Source organism: Pogona vitticeps, chromosome 7, assembly GCF_051106095.1.
Source record: "Pogona vitticeps strain Pit_001003342236 chromosome 7, PviZW2.1, whole genome shotgun sequence".
Taxonomy (NCBI): Eukaryota; Metazoa; Chordata; class Lepidosauria; order Squamata; family Agamidae; genus Pogona; species Pogona vitticeps.
Genome location: NC_135789.1, coordinates 9688995 through 9705020, shown reverse-complemented (window position 1 = coordinate 9705020; position 16026 = coordinate 9688995). Strand labels below are relative to the sequence as shown.

At 49.8% G+C, this 16026-nt stretch overlaps 2 protein-coding genes across 6 annotated transcripts in view; both read right to left on the bottom strand.

The window, feature by feature from the left end:
* Positions 1-4160, bottom strand: part of CHD5 (chromodomain helicase DNA binding protein 5) — a 57425-nt gene extending 53265 nt beyond the window's left edge. For all 5 annotated transcript variants that reach the window (XM_072977744.2, XM_072977745.2, XM_072977746.2 and 2 more), the window contains exons 1-2: positions 3970-4160; positions 958-1091 (exon numbers count right to left, since the gene is read on the bottom strand). In XM_072977744.2, the coding sequence (XP_072833845.2) occupies positions 958-1091; positions 3970-4012 (177 nt within the window). In that variant the 5' untranslated portion in view covers positions 4013-4160. The remainder of the gene's footprint in view (positions 1-957; positions 1092-3969) is intronic.
* A 2518-nt stretch (positions 4161-6678) lies between these two features.
* Positions 6679-15981, bottom strand: RPL22 (ribosomal protein L22). The gene is made up of 4 exons (XM_020800030.3): positions 15828-15981; positions 12601-12705; positions 7678-7802; positions 6679-6893 (listed from the first exon to the last, which is right to left on the bottom strand). Exons 1-4 carry the CDS (start codon positions 15837-15839, stop codon positions 6749-6751), a joined length of 387 nt encoding a protein of 128 aa, XP_020655689.1. The 5' UTR covers positions 15840-15981; the 3' UTR covers positions 6679-6748.
* Positions 15982-16026: the final 45 nt, after the last annotated feature.

The following is a 16026-nucleotide window of genomic DNA, read 5'->3' as shown; positions in this document are numbered from 1 at the left end:
GCATTTGGGTAGCAGACTGCCACACATTAACGAGGAGCTGGTTGCATACGAAGGCATGCGCCTGAGTGTGTCGTCACAACACAAACCAGGTCCTCACCAATGACTGCAATTCGTCACTGGGACCTATGGCCAGCTTCTGCCAGAAAGAGGTGTGGGCTTTTAGGTTTATTTTTAATTTTAAAGAACAAATCAATTTTTGTTTTTGTGTGTGTGTGTGCTAAAAGGTGTTTGCGTGTGAGACAGTTTCTCAGGAAAAAAAAATCAAAAAGGGAGCACGATGCCAGAATATACAGTGTGGAGTCTTAATGAGGACTAGAAGCATGAGTCTATCTTGAAAGAGCACCAACTAAATGATCATTCACCCCATTGTTTTTTCAACAGAGAGACTGACACTTCCCCATCACCCCCCAAGACACACGTAGTTTGCACCGACTCTTCTCCCTGGACAAAAAGCTTTCTTGTGTGGGGCTTTATACATTATACTGGTAGAAACCCAGCAGTAAGTTGCAACTGGAGTAGGCCCATTTGAATCAACAGCATTTACAGAGGAGTTGACTCACCACACCTCTACTGACTGACCCAACGGGCTTGCTCGAAATGCTGCTTACGGCTGGGTTTCAGCCACAGTTGTGTAGGCATTTGGGAGGGGGGGAGCAGCCACAAAACTCACACAAACTTTGCTTACCCAAAGGCGAGCCCACCTCCGTTTGGGTGGGTGGCGAGGTGTCTAAAGTTGCCCAAGGCCAGCGGGCAGATGCAGAACCTCAAAAGATACGGATAAGGAGAGGATTCATCCGAAGGTGGAGAACCCAACAAGCGTCTTGTCAGCACCCTGCACCCAAACATCCTCTATTCGTTTTCTTTCAAAACCACACGAGGAACTGGAGCGACAGCAAACGTCTCTCAACTTTCCAACCAGCTTCCGGCCCACCGGGCGGGAAGCTCAAATCCACCTACCTCCTTCTTTTTCCGCTTGACTTTGCCGGCTTTGACCTCCTTCGGCTTTTTGGGTTTCTTCTTCTTCTTCTGGGCGCTCACTGGCTCCTCCGGGTAAAACTGCTCCAGAGCTTCTAGGAGTCCGTCCTCCTCTTCTAGAGAGCAAGGAGAGAAGGAAGCGGAGAAACCGAGGTCTGTGGAACGGCTTCTTCCACAAGCCTCCCGCGCGTCCTATGGATCCATCATCCCCCTGTGCTATTGATGCAGCCCAACGCAAAGTGCACCTGTACCCATCAACTCGTGGCCTGACCCTTTCGAAACTGGGGTTGCGTCTCCCCCCCCCTTCAGCTGCTCCGAAGGATGAAGGAATCCAGAGCCCCTCAGAAGAAGGCAAACCAGAACAGTGACTCATCCAGAAGCACAGCAGAAGACCTCGACGGGGAACCTTCCCCTATGCCAAGCCCAGGGAGCAGGTGATGGCCATGTGCATTTCTCTTGAGAGAACAGTCCCCTGTCTGCCATCATCCTCTGCCTCAACACATCCCTAAGTCCAACTCTGGCTGAAGAATAAGGAACGCCAAGAAGGGGCATGGAAGATTCTCACCCACCGCTGGGTGAGCAGGCAGGAAAAACACACTGATTGTGTTCTCTATGACAGTGAGACAAATTTCTGAGTTTGTTTCCATAATAATAAATAACATATGTCAACTTACATCCATGTTCTAGCCCCAAGATGAAGGCAAGAGGAAAAGGGGACGACTGAGGACGAGATGGTTGGACAGTGTCATCGAAGCGACCAACATGAATTTGACCCATCTCCAGGAGGGAGTGGAAGACAGGAGGGCCTGGCGGGCTCTGGTCCATGGGGTCACAAAGAGTCGGACACGACTTAACCACAACAAAAGCCCCCAACAGGCCTACCTCGCAGGGCTGTTGTGTCAAGAATGATGTGACAGGGAGGATGGAGTGGAGATGGTTGTCTTCCGCCTTGAGCAAACCCAACGGGAAGCACGATGGGAAGGTAAAAAGAGAAACCCCCACAAGTGTCAGGCAAAGCTAGAAGCGACGGGACGAAGGGCATTTTTAAATGCCTGGACAAGGACTGCCACGTGGAAGGTGAAGTGAGCATGTTTGCTGATGGGCAGGATCCAGACCAACAGATTCCAGCAAATCGAAAAGAGGCTCTGGTGAAACAGCTGGAAGGGCTTCCTGACCGTAAGGGCTGTTCAGCAGTGGCCCGGCTCCTAGTAGTAGATGGTGGCCTCTAATTCCTTCGAGGCCTTTTGCACAGAAAGCAGGATATCCATCTGTTAGGGATGCTTTGACTGGATCTACCACATGGGCTGGGGTTCGTCTAGATGGCCTTTTGGGTCCCTTCCTTTTCTACCATTGGAGGTTTCTAAGCCCATGCGCTCTTTTTTTTCAACGATGTACTTCCTCTCTTTCATAATAACTCAATGATCTACCAAAAATCCCTTAGGTGTGTACTCTGGAAAAAGGAATCAGCCCGTTTAGAAGATTAAGTCTCCGGAAAATCCAGCACAAAAGAGGTTACTCGTTGTGCCTCTGTGTGCTTTGTGGGTAGGGCTGGCCTCCTACCGTTCCCCCGCAAGGATGGATCGTTCCCGTTGCTTCTCTTCCCTAAGTGCAATCCGGCTCTGAACCAGAGTTTGGAGACCCTCGGATGAAGGCGAACCAGATCAGAGACTCATCCAGAAGCACGGCAGAAGCTCTTTCAAGGCTCTGCTCTTCACAAAGTTTAAAAAAGCAATCTTTTCCCATCGTTTGAGCCCGACATCCCTCCAAAATCAGTTTTGAGGGGGGAAAGTCTGTGTTGGCTTTGAGATAAAGATGGATAAAATGCACAACTGCCATTTGGAAAATTAAAAAGGCAGTGTCTGAGCATTGGAAAAGGAAGCCTTCTGGGTCACAAAGATGTGGGGGAACAGCCTCAGAACCTGACAGACTTCGCTTTTTCACTTTTAGAGTTAGATATCATAAGATGTGGCAAGGAAGAGTTTCCTAAACCCACAGGTCCATGAAATATGCTTTTAGCCTTTGCTCCAAATTGCAAAAGCTAGACAGAACTTCCACGTTTAGGAGATGGCTATCTCAGCCCCCCACCCCCGGGTGCAAGAAATAAGGAAGACAGGGTGATGATCATCCTCCTAGTGGGAGTCTAGGTAGCATCCCTGGCCGGAATCTGAAGTTTGTGATCTTCAATCCCACTTTTCCTTCAGGGAGCTCCAGCTGGCCTACGTCTCTCCTCCTGATCTTTATCAAAACAACAACCCAGTGAGGTAGGTCATAAAGGCTAAAACTGGAAAGGACGTCTCACCGATGGTTGCAGGACTTGGGGACATGGGTTCCCAGCAGAACGGTTGCCCTCCCCACCACCCTGGCTGGTTCATCAGGAGCTCTTTTCAGGATTCAACAGTGCCTCCATGTTCAGGTGCAGTCTATCCCCTCTTTGGCAAGGAGGAACCTAGCCTGCCAGAAGGACTCTTGGGCTGAGCTGGGCTATGAGATCTTGCTCCCGCCCAGGTTCTCCTGGAGGTCTAAACCACGACTCCTCAAACTTGGGGTCTCCCGAGATGGCCCCGGGTCAGACTGGGGACCAGATCCCGAGAACCAGGGCCACCCGCGGAGACTCCAAACCAGAGTTTTAGAGACCCAGAAAGTAAGGTCTCCGAGCATCATTTAGCGCGCCCGCAGAGGGAGGCTCTCAGCCTGCTTCGCTCTGTTGCTGAGCAAGACGAGGGGGCCCCGATCCTGCAGCGGTCCTCTCTCCTGGCTTCTTGGGAAAAGGTGGCCAGTGCGCAGGAGGGGAGGTGGCCTGATTCCCAAATCGTGGTTTAAAAAATCCCACGGAAGGTCCCCAATTAAAGCTGAGCCACCGATTCACGGGCGGAAGGGTGCGCTGGCCCGTGCGTAAACCCCACGGATTCAATGGGTCTCCTCTAGCCAGGGCCCTGGCGACCGGCACCAGGGGCCAATCTCCCCCTCCGTTCCACCCTCACCGCCGCCGCCTACCTGTCAAGTCCTCGGCGATCTGCGGTTCCTCCGCGCCCCGCATGCCTCCCTCCGGCGGGCCCGGCGCCTCCGCCCGGCGCGCACGTTGCGCTGCGGAGGGCGAGGCTGCGAAGATGGCCGCGGCGAGGGGCGGCTGCGGGGGGCCGGCGGGCGAGGAAACGGGCGCAGGGAAGGGAGGATCGGGCTAGCGGGGTGAGAGACCTCGGGGCCGCCGCCGCCTTGCGCCCGCCTTCTCCGCGCCCTTGCCTCCTTGCCTTGCCCGGCTCCGCAGCTGCGCCGGCTGCGCGCCCGCCTTGCGCCCGCCTAGAGCAGCAGCAGCAGCAGCGGGCACGCGCTGACGTCCAGTCTGGTTGCCTTGGCAACCGCATCCCATCGCTTGGGACCCAGCAGCTCTCTCTCTCCCCCTCTTTCAGTCTCCCCCTTCCAGTGCCCCCCTCCGCCCCGCCGTGCGCACGGGATTGCGCCTTGGCGCAACCGCTTCTCGCGGCGGAATTGCGCGCGGGGAGGATCTTTGGTCCAAGAAAATGCGCTTTTCGGGTTTGAGGGCTGCGGGGTTCGAGGGAAGCGAGGGCGCGGAAAGGGAGAATGGGCTTCCCTGGCTGCTTTTGCGGCCCCCAGCCTTTCTGCTGCCTGAGGCGCACCAGCAAATGGGCCCCACCTGCGGGCGGGTCAAGTTACTCGGCACCCAAACCAATCCTAGTGGTGTCGGCAGACAAGGTTGCGAGGGAGAGGGACACCCAAAACCCTAAGGATGAGGGCAACAGGTCATTCACTCTTTCAGGACACCTAAAAATATGCCATGACTTGGTCTAGCCTCGTTCTCATTTATTGATTTAAAATATTTTTACCCCGCTGTTCTCCTTAGAAAGGTCCCCAGGTGGTTCCCATCCTTCTAAGACAATATTTGAAGTTGAAAACAGAAAATATACCAATATTGAAAGAGATCAGACAAAGGGTGCTCTAAGAGTGAACAAAAGCAATACCAAAAAGACATTTCGATGCAGCAAAGCACAAGAATCCATTTAAAAACCACACATAGGCAGCCCATCAGTTAAGAAAGAACTTGCCTGCTTGCGGAAGGACAGCCTCCAGTGGCAGGGAGTTCCAGAGTCCGGGAGCCGCCCCAGAGAAGGCCCTCTCCCGGGTCCCCACCATTTAGTAAGGAATGGTGTATTAAAGCTACAGTTCCCTAGTCTTTCTCCATTGGAGTGCCACCTTCTTTCTCCACGAACAACAGAAATGTAGAGTTGGGATCCTAAAGGTTATCTAGCTGAACCTGTAACTGCTCTGCCAAGTATCCCAGATCGCACTTTAAGTATCAGTCGCTCTTTAAACATGTCCAGCAAACTCTGGTCCACCGTTCTGTTGGGTGCACTATTGAATGGCTCCTCATTCTTGCCTGCAACCTCCCTTGTGGCTAGTCTCCAATGGGCTAGCAAGACCCATGAGGTTTACCAAAGACCTGCTCATCGATAGAAAACTACTATGGTTGCTAATATGCTGCCGATTACAGCTGGGAAATTCGGAGTGCCCGCATCCCTGCTATAGCAACTCTGTTTCTAATTTTCCACTGGATTGTAAGGTAGGTTTTGCTTTTCTGCCGAGGCCCCAAGACTCAAGGCCTGCTGCTGTCCCACGCCCTCCAGCAAAAGCCATGGGCAAAAGCCATGGGGGGGGGACGTGCTGTCAATAGCTTCTCTTTCTCCACAAAATCAAAGCCAGGAAAACGTATCCACACAGCTCCCTCCCCTGCAGGGAAAGAACTTTAGGCCAAAATGGCACAGAATTCCCCATCAGTGTCCTTTGTTGGGATACTGGCTTCTTCTCAGCTTTCGTAAGCAAATGAGAGACAACACGCCTTAACGACCAGCTAGTGTTTGTTAATGCTCCCTGCCAAAGTAAGCGGCCTGGGTTCTAGTTCTCTGCATTTCAGCTCCCTTTGAGAAGCCGCTTCCGGTCTACCCAAGCACACACTGAAACGGAAGCCACGCTCTATGCCCTTGAGGAAGCGTGTTCGAATCCCTCAAAAACACCATCAAATAAAGTTTGCTAGTCTTTCAGGCAGTGGAAAGTCTTGTTAGAATAGGCCATGCCTCAATTCTGGCTCCCCACACCCTACCCGTCACAGCACTATCCCACACGTCGCTCATTTTGGATCCCATCTAAGTCTCTGGGACAGCGAGAGCTCACCTCCCTCATCCCCACTGGGCAGGAATTTTCTGGCCCTTTCTGTAAGAGTTCTTGCATTGATGAGCCACGTTTTGCACAAGAATAAATGGCCCACCTTTGGCGTACAGCTGATTTGCTCTGCTGCAAAAATCTGCTCAAGCTGCCCTAAACCAGGAGGGCTTGGTGCTGTTTACGCATCTGAAGCAGCGAATGGGGTGCTTGTGTCTTTATTAGCCAGTTTTTATGGGCTTGCTGTGCACGCCTGCTTTGTTTCTCATGGGGAAAGGACACAAGGGACGTTTCCTACAAATTACAGAGACCGTCCAGGGAGAAACAAACGTCATCTCACTCTCAACCAGTTGGAGGTGAAGAACTTCACAGGGATGTAAAGCTCTTTTTTTCCACCTTGAAACTACCTAAACATAAGACATTTAGTGATCACTCTTTCCACCTGTCTCTACTATGGTCCGGATCTGCCCGCATTGTGGCATTTATACGAGCTGAGGAGGAGGAGGCATCAAAAGCACACACAGGGTGAAATGTTATCACAATTTCCACGTTTTATTCAAGGAAAAATGAATGTACAAAATATCTCCAGATCCCTTTGCATTTAATCTTCCTCCTCCTCCTCCTCCTCATCCTGGTTGATCTGGAAATACCGCAGCTCGTAGCTCTCCTTGCTATTGGCGACGACACGCAGCCAGTCACGGAGGTTGTTCTTTTTCAGATACTTCTTAGTGAGGTATTTCAGGTACCTGCGGGACAAAACAGGAGCCAAGTAACAACACCGACGATGGCGTGGCCAAAATGAGGCCAGCGGAACCTGACAGGGTGGGTCCTTCCCTGCATTAACTCTGGGGCACTTTCAAGCCGGGAATGTACTTTTTAATTTGAGATCTGATCTCAAGCCTCTACGCACCAGAGACTCAAAAGTAGCTGGGGGGAGGGAGAGGGGAGAGCCAGGGGGTGAGCAAATAATAATTTCCTTAAGCGGAATAAGAGCAAGGAAAAGAAAGCTCAGCCCTTTCCTGCAATTTCACAGGGCCCGGTGCACTCTTCCCCTCCTGAGACAAAATCCCAGGGGAAGCTGCAGGGCGGTGGGTTTTATGGAGTTCCTCGAAGCGCCTTCCAGAATCAGGAAGAATAGATAAACCGAACAGGCTGCAGGGAATGAGACCCGAGAAGTGCAGGATTGCTCAGCTCTGCTTTACTCTCTTAGCTGCCTTTCTCTAGACATGTTCCAGGGGACTCCATAGCTGGCACCTCCAACCTCCGACACCGGAGGCTTTCAAGAGGAAATTAAACAGCTTGGGATGCCTGCCTGAAGCTGGGGGTTGGCCTCGGAGGCCCCTTCTTCCAACACCACGGTTCTAAGCCGACATCCTCGCAGTCATAGAACTGTTGCTGGGAGGGGCGCAACCCCGAGAAGGAAGTCCACCAGCAGAGGCGGCGCCACCCTCGCCCCCGACCCCAAAGAGCTTCCCTCCCCCTTAAGGTCTAAAGCTCTTCCTTCTCTTTCGGACAACTGCAGGTCCTCACCTCTTTGAGAAAGGGACCTCGGAGGTCACCGTGATCTTGCTCTTGCTTCGCTCGATGGTGACCACACCTCCGCCGAGGTTGCCAGCTTTACCGTTCACTTTGATCCGCTCCTGCAGGAACTGCTCCTGGAACCATCGGGAGAGAGATCGTTAGTGGAGAGGAAGCCGCGCCCAGACGCACCCCCGGCTCCTTCCGTCCCCTTCGGGCTACTAACGGCCCGCTTGGTGGTCACCAGCAGGCAAGAAGGAAACATCAGCCCTTCTGCTCTGGTCCAATCCCATCTTAGGACCTGCTCAAGGGGGCAACCAAGAATCTAAGCCAATGAGTCCAGATTTGCTTTCTTCCTCCTCCCTCACATTCTTTTTTTCCTTTTGTGAGGTGCCTTTCAAGCCAGAAGCCCCCGAGCAGGGGTTGCCTCTTGGCTTTCAAGGGTTTCCCAACGAAAGAGCAAAAAGCTGCTGCTTAGGCCACTTCTGAGCACTTTACGCCTTTTAAAAAAAAACCCAGAAGGGGTGTCTAAGAATGGACTTGGCCGCATGCAGTAACAACAACAATTAAAATGCATCAAATAAATAAATATTTCCATAGAGTCTGCATACACCAAGGGAGGAACGGTACTCCATCATCTTCATCCAGGGCAGGACAAAGAGTCACAAAGCAAAACCGTCACACAGTCAGATCATACTTTTCATCCACTACTCCATTTGCACCCAACTCGGCCTACGTGCTGGTTGATGGATGTGCCAAAATCCTGTTGCAGGTCACACGAGAACAGATATGTTGAATCAGTGGGGATTTAGCCAGTCAACCCCTCCGTAAGTTTCATGGGTTCAAACGGGCCTCCTCTAACTGCAATGTACTTTATCAGAGATAAGTCACAAGCAGAGTAGGCCCGTTGGGCTCAATGGAGCTTATAGAGGAGTTAATCACCACATCCCCACTGATTCGGTGGGCTTCCTCTAAGAAGCTGGATTTCAACCACTGAATGAAGACGCAGTAAACAGCAGTGAGCCATTCAGAAAAGATGTAAGCAGGTTCTTCAAGGCATAAGGACTTAAGGCTTTGATGATGATAATAAGAGTTGGTGAATATTTTCATGGGGCGGTTGGGATATCAGAAGGGGCTGGACAGGCCATGAAGTTGAAGGCTTGGTCAGAGGCAGAAACTGAGAGTCAAATTCTCCGCTGTGTCTCCTAAGAGAAGAGCCAGCCTAGGTGGCCTCGGGCAAGCTGCATGGTAGTCCCAGCCCCCCCCCCCCCAAGAAGGGGATGGGAAATCACTTCTAAGTCATCTGTATCAAGAAAACCCTAGAAACGGTCACAGGCAGAATCAACTTGATGGCCCCTAATTGTCATTGGGACATCAAAAGAAGGAGAAAACTGAGCTTCTAAATCGTTCAAAATTCTTCATCAGGATGAGTCCTGGGCAACTTGGAACAGAAAATCAGAACAGTTCAACATTTATTCCGGCAAGATGTTTGTTGTATCCAGGAGGAACGCAGTAACTTTAGTTCCAAAAGGAAAAGGGGGGAAGCAGCTTGGGGTGTGGTTGTTATCAGGTTGTGCTTCAAAGCAGTGGCCCCCAACCTTGGGCCTCCAGATATTCTTGGACTACAACTCCCAGAAGCCTTCACCACCACCTCTCCTGGCCAGGATTTCTGGGAGTAGAAGTCCAATAACATCTGGAGGCCCAAGGTTGGGGACCACTGCTTCAAAGGACACACCTCTCTCTCCCTTTGTAGAGTTGTGAGCCCTTCGTCTACAGAATGGGGGAGAGGCCATTCATTCTAAGTTCTCATGAAGTGCAAGTTGATAAAACCGTTTTCAACTGCTCAGCCTGAGTAGGAATTCTGAAGGACTCAACATGTATTCATTGAACAGAAGACTCAGCTTTTTAAAAACACTGAGCTCCCAGCAACCTACTCCTGTTTTATTGTTGCCTAAAGGAAACAGCATAAATCTTATGGCAAACGGCTCCAGATTAATGACATACTGGTTGCGTTCCTGGATGCGTGCCTGATTGTGTGATGAAGTATGCACCCTGGAACACTACCGGTGCTTGTTAACGGCAATTTTCTATTCAAACGTATGCAATTTTTTTGTTATGCAACTCTAAACCAGCACCAATTCTGATTAAAAATCATAGTAATTATAATAATGATGCGTTTAACAACAACAAGAAGAAGCAGGTTATTTTGCCATACGGTTTTCCCTTAAATTGCATGGCTCTGAATAGCATGGTTTGGGTTATATGTGATTTTTTTCAATAAATAAATATTCAATAAATATTGTGCCCCTCAGAACTCCATGAGTTCAACACCAAAGTTGTCTACTTCGCCCCCAAACACAACATCTGTAACTCAGCACCTAGATCAGGACCTTAAAGGCTCAAGATACAGGGTATTGTATGGAAAGAATTGTCAACGTTATGGAAGAGAAACTGTTCCCTCCCTCTCTCTTTGCGTGTTTGTGTTAACTGTTTATGCTTTGTGGCTATGTTTTGTGGGGTGTAACAGTTATACATGGATTTTGAACTAAACGGAAGCCCAGCACACGGAACAACAAAACAAAATAGAATGCCAGTGGGGAATTAAACCATATTCTTGCACAGACTTTCCACCAACTTTAATAAAAATACCTTCTTTCATGTCAAACACAAGAGGCTGCCCTATTCAGAGGGAGACAACGGGTTCCCCTTGGCAGAGGTTTGCTGATCAAACAGCAAGCTTATAGCCATTTATACCACCCTGTGAAAATATGGTGTGTGTGTTTTAATGTAACAGAGTTTGAAAGAAAAAAAGCCCAAGGTAACCCAATTTGGCAGACCAAATGTCACTATAAAAATGAAGAAATCGGAATAAAATTTGGATTTCCAAAAGATCCAGGCCTATGAACACATCTTCTTCAAGTGGAGAAAGCAAGGTTGAAACTCCTGGGGAAGGACCAACTTAGACCACCTTATTCCTATACTGCTTGGTACCAGCAGAGAAGCCCACATCAAGAGTTCCAGAGGATGTGTTAACCTCTGGACAGCTTCCTGTGGGACTGAGTGAGCTTGCTTTCTTACTGATTTATTTAAAATATTTGTACCCCATCTTCCTCCTAAAGAGGTTTTTTTGACAGGCTGCAGGAGATGCTGTGGCTGAAGTCCTGCCTTAAAGATTAAATTTTATCCTGCATTATTTTGTCAACCAGCGTTAGCTTCACAGGTGAAGAAACATTTCACGCACCTGATTTTTAAAAAAGGGTTCAACCCAACAGATATGCCTTAGGCCCCCTCATTCTGAAGCGGTACATGCCCAAGAAAATTACAGATGAGAGCTATTAAGAGATGAAACCTGGTAGCAGGAAATGGGCAGTTCTGCAGCACAGGCGGTCCGCAGATAATACAAAACAAAGGGTATCAAAAGGAGACCTGGCACAAAGGATCTCAAGTAGAGATGGGGAATATTCGTATTCATAGACGAATATCCCTGAGCAGCTTGACTTAACGGGGGGGTCCGGCCCCTGGCGTGGGACTGTCCACTCACGTGTCCAGCTGCAGCGCCAGTCCTGCTCATCCTTCCAATCGCACCTGGAGCGTCGCTCTCTTCCCGCTCAGCTGGCCACTCCACACAAGGATCAGTTTCCCTACATAGCTGCCAAGTGGCCAGCTGAGTGGGAAGAGAGCGACACTCCAGGCGCGACTGGAAGGATGAGCGCATCCCGCCACGGTTGGACAGAGGAGTGAACCGTCCAGCCCCAGGGGCCAGATCCTCGTGAAGTCCAGCTGCACAAGGATATCCGTATTGATCTACAAATACCCCCTTGCTCATTTCAAGATGTGTAAAGTGCTACTTTAATGATCTTCTTCTTTGGAAAAAAAAGCAAGGAAAACATGGCCGAACATGAGCCCTGCTTGTATTCCTGGACTACTGTGTTTCCCCGAAAATAAGACAAGGTCTTTTATTAATTTTGGTCTGAAAAATGTCTTAGGGCTTATTTTCAGGGAATGTTTTATTTCTTTCAAGTACAACAATCTACATTTATTCAAATACAGTCATGTCATCTTCTGGTTGCTGCACAAGGGCGGAGAGCGGGGTTTCACTTAACGGAGGGGCTTATTTTGGGGGTAGGGCTTATATGGCAAGCATCCTGAAAAATCATGCTAGGGCTTATTTTCAGGTTAGGTCTTATTTTCCGGGAAACGGTATTCCTGAGGTTTGAGTAGACATGGTCTAGAGGGGCGGGGTAAAAATCAAATAAATAAATAAAATAAATAAATGAATTCTACAGCACAGAAGCTTAAGAGAAAGTAGATTGCAGGGACAGATACCTTGCTCACACACACCGTGACAAATGAGGACATCATAAGCAAGCCTCAAGCAGACGCTATCACAGGCTTCAGAAGACGTCTCCTGCAAGCTGCGTCAAAACTGTGTGTAAACCAACACACAGGGCTCCGAGCCATACGGATTCATTCCAAGCGAGCCAATTCTCTAAACAGATCCTACAGTAGCCTAGGGACAAGACAGTATGAAACTAAACCACAGACGTTCTCGATAGCCATGCTGGCACGTGGCTGCCCGACAGAAGAAACAAATAATCAGTCCAAATGAATACTGTTCATGCCCCGTAGCTCAGAAACAAGACGCCTTAAAGACCACACTATAGTCTTCCTGTTTCCTATGAAGAAACCAGAACAATCTGTATCTCCATATGCAAACTGTGTATGTGACACTTTAGTGACCTGCCTTAACCTCAATTCCGCCCAAGAGTACGCCAAGCCTCTAAAGTCTGAACTACTGGGTAGCTCAGTGGCTTATATTTCTGCCGGAGATTGGGAGTTCAATTCCTCACTGGCTCTCCTTGACAAGGATGATGATCCACGGGGTCCCTGCCAACTCTGCAATTCTAAGATTGTATATATATTATTTTAACTTACAAAGTTGGCAGCATCCATAATGCCATCTTCTACCGGGTGGGTACAGTCCAGAGTGAATTTCAAGACTTGCTTCTTCTTTTTGCTACCTTTTGTCACGAGTTTCTTCTACAAGAAAGAGATGGCGGGAAAACAAGCAAGCATTAGTACCAAGGAATTTAGGACCAAACCATAAGAAAAGAGACAAAACCCACGCATTGGTTCAATGTTGCTGGACTTTAGCACAGTGGAGAAAAGCCATCCATCCCCCACAACAGAGCGAGCCTTGTTTATCTTGAAGGCTGGTTCAATATTCAGAAATGTTTTCAGGCAGGTGAGGCTCTTCTTCAAACCTTCTCACCAGCTACCTATCTCAGTGGATGGGCATGTGAACGAGACACCAAAAAGTTCTTTAGGGGCGCTATGGGTGCCTAACCTGAAAATTAAGCCCGGCTGCCTACCCTACAGTGGGAAGATGGATCCAAGAATGCCACGGAGCAAGCTCTGATCCTGTTATAGCTCAGCCGGCAAGTGGCTCAATCCACTTCCAAGAACTAAGGGAGGAGGAAAGACCAGACCTGCAGTGCAGTACAACTGTGGTTTCAAAACAACAGTAAACATACACATCTGACCACAGTGGGTCACAGAAGTAGCGTAAGTAGTTTTATGCAGAGAAGTGCTCAAATTCAAATCATGGTTCTTTCTTGTGTATGGCACACTTCTTCCCAGGGATGATCTCTCTGTGACCCTCTGGCATGTGAGAAGGGACTCTGGATGCTCAGTCCTTGTCCTGATGCCCCATTCCCCTAGTCACATACCCCTTCAGCTTGGGAGTTCATCAAAACTGTGAGAAAAGTGTGTGCCACATGGAATAGGGAACAGATGTGAATTGCTGAACGCGCAATTCAAATGATCTGACCTGATTTCTGACGCCCAAACTGCCTGGCCTTTAGGTAACAGATGAGATGCTTCTGGCAGCCAGATCTTTTACACCTGCCCTCCCCTTGTTTTGAAATAAAGCTTCCGAGGAGGCACATTCTAATTTAGGAAAGGAGGAAAGAAAGGCAGTGCTACTTTCCCACCAGCTATTCTAGAACTACTAAGAAGTGAAACTACCACAGGTATGTATTGTTTCCACAATTCAACAACGAAATTCCCTACCACAAAATACAATAAAACCAACCAAGTTAGATGGATTTAAAAGGGGAGCTGGAGAAATCCATGTACAATCAAGTCATCAGCCATGGAAGTTCCATGCGCCCTCCAGCATTGGCACAGCATTTGCTCTGGAGCCAGAGCAGGGGTGCTGTTGTGCCGAGGGCCTGCTGGTGGACTTCCAAGGGGCACCACATTGGCCAGTTCATGAACAGAGGTAAGCCATCCTGATGTTCGTCATGGCCAGAATCCTACTTGGGACTTGTGCCAGCTTAAGCGTAGTGACAGAACTTCTAGCAATAAATTATTCCTCATTAACAAGTTTCCACTTCCAGTTTTGACTGCATGCTAGTCACACAGGATCCCCTACAATTCTAAGATTTATTATTAGAACTGCTGGAGAGATCAGTGGTTGAGCCAGAGGTGGAGAGTTTGGTTTTCCACGGTGCCTCCTTGATAGGGGCTGGACTTGATGATCCAGAGGGTCCCTTCCAGAAGAACCCCAGCAGAAAGTTGTTAAGTTGGCGGTAATTGGCCAACACTCTTTGACAAATTACTCTTGAATTAGAATAAAACCCCATAGAATTCTGGCTAACAATTACACTCTGAAGCATCTGTGTGAAGAGACGAGGTGTAACCCGGTCCTCACGGGTAGGTACTCTGTGAGTCATGCACACACTTGTTTGATGAGAAATGTTTTTCTGCATACGGATACACAACACTCCCACAATAGAATTTCAGTGACTTCCTCTCTGTAATCCTGCGCATACAGTTGATGTTGGTATCTTTAAGATGCTTAAACACTTTAGTGAAATAGCTAGTAAAAATAATAATAAAAGCAGTAAGAATAACATAATGCTTTTTTACAAAATTAAACCAATGAAAATGGAAGCTGCAACACAGCTTAAACTGGTCCTAAGTACCAACAACGACTGTGACAAAACAGGATGGATTCGGGCTCATTATCCAAAAAAGAGCACCCAAACAGGGTGCTAGACAGATGCACCACTGTCAGATAATTCACATTTATTATTTTATTTATGTATTTATGTATTTATGCATTGATTTGACTTATATATCGCCCATCTGGCAGCCAAGGCCGCTTATAAACCACATTTACAATATAGCGATCCTGCCCACCAAGAACTTTAATTCACCGGCCTACGGCCCATCCCTTCTTCCTCTACTAACTTAACTGCCCAGGGAGGTGGTGGCCCGTTTTGCTCCTCCAAAGTTCATCTACGCTGGGTAGAAGGAAGACGCCTCTTCATCCATTCCTTCAGGCCGAGGCAGCCTCCCTTTCCCTCCTTGGGGATTCTGGGACTTGTAGTCGACGTAAGGACTTCTTCTAGGGAGCCCTCCTTCCATTCCTATCACAGTGCCTTCCACAGGGAGAGGCAGGGTCGTCCTCTTAAGCAAGGAGGAAGGGTCCAATCCACAGGTGGGAGCAGGTGAAGGCTGCTCCCTGGAAGCCCCCCCCCCTTGTCCTGCAGGAGAGCCCTCCCAACTCATCACTACAAATCCCATTTGCTCTGCAAGGGCCAGGCTGGCGAAGACCTCAGTGGGTCTCACAAAGACGCCCCCATTCTTGAGGTTCCTTTCAACCCCATCCCGCTGAAAACAGGGGGTGGGGGTGGGCCCGATCCTGTTTTAACTGGTTTAGGTGTTCTTGGACTACAACTCCCATAAATCCTGGCCAGCCCGGCTGGTGGTGACGGCTGCTGGGAATTGTAGTCGAAGAAGACCCGGGAGGGGTCCAGGTGGGGAAACCTTGGTTTAGAGGAAAGCAAAGAAGGGGGGGTCCCTTCCCCCGCCCCTCATCGCCCCCCGCAAAATGGGCTCTCTGCATATGCTCAGAGGACCAGATGGGAGGGGAGACGACCGGGAGGGCAGCCCTTGTGAGGAGGGGACCCCCCCTGGAGGGAAATGAGGGGCTCGGGGGGGCACAGCCTAAGGCCTGCCAGGAAGGAAAAGGGGGACGCCCCCCCAAGAAAGCAGACCCCATGACGTCACCCTGTCTCCCCCGTGACGTCACTCCGCTCGCCCCCACCCCGCGCCCCTTTGAATTTTGGGGCCCGGCCCGGCCGGAGACTCACCGCGGGCGCCATGGCGGCTGCAACGCGAGGGGGAGAAAGGAAGAGCAGTCGCGCGCATGCGCCCGGATAGCCCCGCCCACGCACTTCCGGGTGAAAGCGGACGAGGGGGCCGGCCGGCGGGAAATACGCATGCGCACTTCCAGAATTCTGCGGGAGGGAAACGGAAGCGCCGTTCTAGAACTGGCGGGTCTCTCGCTGC